General features: G+C 47.0%; 1 protein-coding gene across 1 annotated transcript in view; it reads right to left on the minus strand.

Moving 5' to 3' along the window:
- Window positions 1-5650, minus strand: part of TTC39C (tetratricopeptide repeat domain 39C) — a 116064-nt gene extending 110414 nt beyond the window's left edge. The window contains exon 1 of the mRNA XM_019656145.1: window positions 5393-5650. Coding sequence (XP_019511690.1) covers window positions 5393-5547 — 155 coding nt within the window. The 5' untranslated portion in view covers window positions 5548-5650. The remainder of the gene's footprint in view (window positions 1-5392) is intronic.
- Window positions 5651-6000: the final 350 nt, after the last annotated feature.

The following is a 6000-nucleotide window of genomic DNA, read 5'->3' on the forward strand; positions in this document are numbered from 1 at the left end:
ATTGGGGGCCAGATCAGGTGAGTAGGGAGGGTGTTCCAATACAGTTATTTGTTTACTGGCTAAAAACTCCCTCACAGACAGTGCCGTGTGAGCTGGTGCATTGCCGTGATGCAAGAGCCATGAATTGCTGGCGAAAAGTTCAGGTCGTTTTTGTATAGCTTTTTCATGTAGACTTTTCAGCACTTCCAAATAAGATACCTAGTTAACTATTTGTCCAGTTGGTACAAGTTCATTATGAATAACCCCTCTGATATAAAAAAGGTTAGCAACATCATTGCAACAAGTTCACGAACTTAATTGCCATACCTGGCATGGCTTTGTGGTATGAGCCATAAACTGTGTTAAACAGTTTAGGATCCATTATTCACTTTAAATATACACATATTACCATGAGTTTTTCTTGTTTTTTTGCTTTTAATACATGTTTTTGCCATTTTATAATTTAAAACAAAGTAGAAAAGAAAAATATCACAATTCATAATACCAACTACATACTAATTCTGTATCGTATTCACGCAATCCATCCTCAACGAACATTCATTATAACCATTATATGCTTGTTTCAGCTGTCAATGACAAAATATGATTTTATTAATAATATCTACAGGCAGAAATCGGTGGTAGCACTGGCAAGGGAAATAATTATAGATACTTTAACGTTAGAAAGAATGCCAGGAGTTGAAGCAGGAGATGAAGATGGTGGCCTCAAGGGACGGAGGGGCAGTATGTCGGGCCTGTGGAAATAAGAACTTCAAAGCTCATTTTGGCCAGGAGCTCAAAATGTCCTCTCTTTCCTCATAGCTCAATGTGCTTCATCTCTTCTGCTAGTTCTCAGATTAAAAACCAAAGTAATATTTCAAGTAAAAAAAAAATACTGTGACTTGAGGACCCTGAGCCCCAAAGAGCCAGGGGTTAATTATGGACGTGAGGGCCACGCTGTGAGGGACAATGGTCATCAGTTGACCAGCCACCTAGCAGCAAAGTAACCCTGAAAAGCAGCACTGACTCACAGGAAACATGGACCGACTGGTGGATCTGAGAAGAAAGTAAGTGCAGAACGAGCCATCAGACGTGACAACCTAATAATATTGATCAACTTAGCAAATCTCATCCCTCTTCTCCAGGTGACATGTCACATTTCTAAGTGGGGTTTTCACTGTTTCCTAGATTTCTGTTTCCACCTCACTACTTCTCATACTCTCCTCCCCTGTCCCCCTCATTCCTCCCAACTCCTTCTAATTAATCTCACTCACTTCTACCCTATTATGATGCGCAGGCCTCATTTCCTCTACAAAATTTTCCTTCAAGCTAGACTACAAGTTCCTTCTCTCTACTCCTACAGGCTACTGCAGGCCATGGATGTTTCTCCCAGTCTTCCTACACCCTAACACCTAAAAATCTCTCATGCCTGTCTGAGTACACAACCACAGCCTAGCTCATCCTGTGCCTGACTACCTAAAGGTTGGAGTGTGTCAACACATGTGGACATCAGTTAAGTGTATGTGTTTAGGAGGAGGGTGAACATCGCAGGATTACAGCACTGAGCTCTAAGACCAAGACTGGGAATTTGGTTTGTCTTTGGGCTCAAAGTGGAAAGGCCTCAAAGCAGCACCAATGTATCCCCACTTCTGGGAGCACATCTCCAAGTGCATGATGGCAGCTTAGCACCAACAGTAGGGCAGCTCGTTAGATTACTGCTGTAGTTAAAATGGAAGTGGCAGCTACGTTTTGAAATCCCAACTATGGCATGTCTTATATCTCAAAAGTAAGGCCCTATTATGCATATATTTCTAATTCCTATATGTATGATGTCTGAATTATACAATCCAGACTCCCCACTAATACAGAATGGCCTTCATGATAATCTGTTTCTACAAAGTGATCATTTCTCGTTAGGTAGCTGTTGGTGAAGCTTATCATCCTTGTAATGTGGCTTGAAAAAATGGCCTTGCTTTAATAAAAATGTTATTGTTATGCTAGATACAAAATATGTGTCTACTGTTAAATTGTAACATTAAGATTAACGGAAGGTTGGTCTTCTGTGACAAAACAATCCTAAGAAAGGAGATAACCAATTTCTGGTCTGTAGACTGAGCTACATGTGTTCCTCAAACACTTCGGGTGAAGTCCCTGCTGAGTGTTCCAGCAGGGCCATTCAATTTTGGAACAGGAAGACAAGTTCCTAATGCATAATAGAATCTAAATCTTTCAACTGAAATATGTGAGGCTAACTTTAAATATAAAAGTAACCCTCATACAGGACATTTTATCTTCTACTCAAACTCTATCAAGATGAAAGCATAATATTTGTGAGGAAGGCATCGAGTACAAAAGTTGGCTAGTGTTGGGCCAGCCGAGAGGCTCAGTTGGTTAAGCGTTAGCTTAAGAGCGTGAGCTCTGAGCAACAGGGCCCCCGGTTCGATTCCCACATGGGCCAGTGACGCTGCGCCCGAGCTGAGCTGCCGCTGAGCTGCCAACAGCTGGTGAGAGCACGTGCTCCTAACAACAAGACTGCCTGTTTGATGGTGGGCTATGCCCACCCGCAACTGAACTCAGTACCTTGAGCTGAGCTGCTGCCAGGATGGCTCAGTGGATAGAGCATGCGCTCTTAACAACAAGGCTGCCAGGTTCAACTCCTGCATGGGATGGTGGCTACGCCCACCCGCAACTAAGATTGAACACGGCACCTTGAGCTGAGCTGCCACGAGCTGCCAATGGGCAGCCAGATGGTGACTGGACTTGGAGCTGAACTAGCTATGCCCTCCACAACTAAGACTGAAGGACAACAACTTGGCTGTTCCCTTCCCCAGTTCCCCAACACGGTTCCCCTTCCCCAGTTCCCCAATAAAATCTTAAAAAAAAAAAAGTTAGCTAGTGTTTATTGAGTGCTTACATTGTGGCAGTTCCCATGGATTATTTCTTTTCATTCCAACCACACTATGTGTGCTACTCCCATTCTATAGGCAAGGAAGCAAATTCTGAGAAACCCGTCAGCAGCTATAAAAGTCATAAAACTAAGGTTGCAAGCCTGATTGCAGGAAAGCTGATAAAAAAGTTTAAGTTGCTGGAGAACAAGGTCATCATGGGGCAAATTACAAAATATAATCGATTTAGTGAGACAGGTAGAATGGTATAATGAAAAGAGCCCTTGACTTAGAACCACAGTGCTAAATACTGAGACTCGAGTCCCTCGTCATAAGCTTGCCATGATAAAATACACCTACTAGAGTTGTCACTAGAATACTGAGAATATAAGGAAACATGCCTATCACTGCCCTTGACAGAGAACAGATACTATGATACTTTGTTTCCTTCTGTATCTTCAGTTCCCATTCCAAAATACAAGCAGATAAGTACAGCATAAGGGGATATAGTCAATAATATTGTAACAACTACGTATGGTGTTAGATGGGTACTAGACTTATGGGGTGATAATTTCGTGAGATATATGTCTAATCTCTATGTAGTATGCCTGAAACTAATACAATATTGTATGTCAACTGTAACTGAAAAAAATATACAAGCAAACAGCTCCTATCCATATAATGTAAATCCTCCCTGGACACTTCCCCCCTTTCTCACCCTTAACAGACTCATCCACAGAGAAACACCTTTCGAGGTGCATTTCTCTGCTGTTGCTGTGAGCGAAGAGTTTTCCTATCACTCAAAATCTGCTCCCTACTATCACTGCATAAAATTCTCTAGATAAAACATAACAGCAAAAATACTGTTATTTCATGCATTCAATATATAGGAACCAGGCGGTAGTAATTAAGTAGTACTATGCTAAGGCAGTTTAGAAGGAAAAATGATCATTAAAATAAGTAACACAGAACATTTCCAAGCAGGTGGTATCAAGACATGCAAGCACCATTATCTTGATCAGCAACTGGAGAAAGTAAACTTGATTCTAAGACTTTCTCCACCCCTCTTTCATAAAACAGAGACTGGCAGTCTAAACAAAGTCAGAGCTCAAAACAGTACGTGAAACATTCAGATGTTCTTGTTTTTCATTACATACATTCTCAGAGGGCTAAATAAACTACACAAGAGAGACTGTGCGACAACTAAACCTTATAAATCCGGTCTCCATGAACAGCCTTGATAAAACTCTGGCTTGAAATCAGATGTATGTTTTAAAAAGAAACTGTTCTGATAAGTTTCATTTTCAGGTGAAAAAAAACTGATTTAAAAGAAAAATGTCTTTAGTGAAAAGTTTACTATTGTGAAATATTTGCTTTGCCACTGAGAATGTGGAAGCTCCAATCGGTAGAAACCACCATTCCCTGAGGTCTGCAAACCTGCGTCTGTATCTCACTCACCCTGTGGCGCTCTCCCCTGTCCTGTGACTCTCAATCACAGCTACAAAGCTTTCCTTTCATTCCTGCCAAACCACTAGGTCTAAAAAGTGCGAAGCATATGACCCTTAACCATTTACGGGGAAGCTGCTAATCAACATGAGTCTTGTCAACATTCAACCGGCAAATCACAAACTTGCTTCCTAATCCAGAAGGCAGATGCTTCTCGTCCCCAATGAAATTGAAGGCTCCTCCCACACTCACGAGAAAGCTACCAGGTTTCAGTTCTTTCCTTCATTTTTAAAAAGACGAATAAAAATAACTAACTGAACACACGTGTTGTTCCTTCCACTCTTACATACATTCAAAATCCTTCCGTTTTCTTCTTCCTCTAAGTTAGAGAAATCCATAATAAATACGCTCACTTGAAAGGCATTACGAACTCATTTTGAGGACTGAGTTTTAGAAGACAGGCAGAGAGGTGAGCGAGCCGAATTCGATTCAATTTTCTTTTTTTCTCAAATTCCTGCATGCCGAGACAATTATGCATATCTGTTTGCAAACAATAAAAGCGTCTGGAATGCTCAACGATTCAAAGTGATGCGAGACACAAGAAACAGGCTCCATGCAGCTGGTGTAACTCCGTGCCACAAGGGCTGCTAGGGCAGCACGCGAGCCGGAGTCACAACACTGCAAGTCCAAGGCTCACCGCTGCCTCAAATCGCATCCGGTCCCATGTCCCAAAGCCAACGGGCTCCGTCGGAGGACGACCCCGCGACAGAGAAACACACAAACACTGGGAGCCCCTCTGGGAGGACAAGGCCGGGGATAAAGTGAGGGGAGACTGCGGGAGCGCGGGGAGGACGCGCGGCGGGTCCCAGGGAGAGAAAGGACAACGGGGTGGGGGTGGAAAGGGGCGATGTGGCAAAGGCGCAGAAACGCCGGCTGCAGATCAGGCCGACTGAGGCCACCATGGGGACCGCGGCCGGGGATTAGCGACCAGTGGGAGCGGGAGGTCCAGCCGCAGACTGAAGCGCCTGGGCTGGACCCGCGGTGCGCGTGGCCGGGGCAGGGGCGCAGGGCGCGTAGGTCACCTGTATTGTTTGAAAAGCTGGTCCGACTCTCTAAAGCCGTTATTGAGCAGCATGTTGATGCCGGCCAGGGCCAGCTCCGCGTCCTGGAGGGGCGCCGCCGCAGACGCATCTCCGTCGTCCCGCCGCCGCGGCCGCCGCTGCTCGGAGCCGGCCATGGGAGCGCGGGGCCGTGCGCAGGGCCGAGGCGAGGCGGGGTGGCAGCTGCTGCGGGCCCCTCGCGCGCCCGGAGCCCGGCTCTACCTGCCCTGAGCGCCGAGGAGCCGGGCGGCGGGGCGGGGCGCGGCGCGGAGGGAGGAGCCGGCCCCGCTGCAGCGCGGCGGGGAGCGTGGGCGCTCAGGCCGCCGCCTCCCGCCTCCCGCCGCCGCGGGGGATTACTCAGCAGCCGCCCGCCCGCGCCTCCCGCTCCCCTCGAGACGCCGGGCTCGCGCGGGCACCGAAGCTGAATTCGTTTCCGGGTATCTCCAACCCCGCGGAGCCGGGGTCGCGGCGGCCGCCTGCCCCACTTCCTGCAGCCCCCGTGCCCGCGGCCGCACGCCGCGCCCCTTGCCCGGCCGTCCCGGGCCCACGCGCTCCGCCTGCTCCGACACGCGCGCGGCCCCGAGGCCCGG

This window comes from Hipposideros armiger, unplaced genomic scaffold (genome assembly GCF_001890085.2).
Source record: "Hipposideros armiger isolate ML-2016 unplaced genomic scaffold, ASM189008v1 scaffold_255, whole genome shotgun sequence".
Lineage (NCBI taxonomy): Eukaryota > Metazoa > Chordata > Mammalia > Chiroptera > Hipposideridae > Hipposideros > Hipposideros armiger.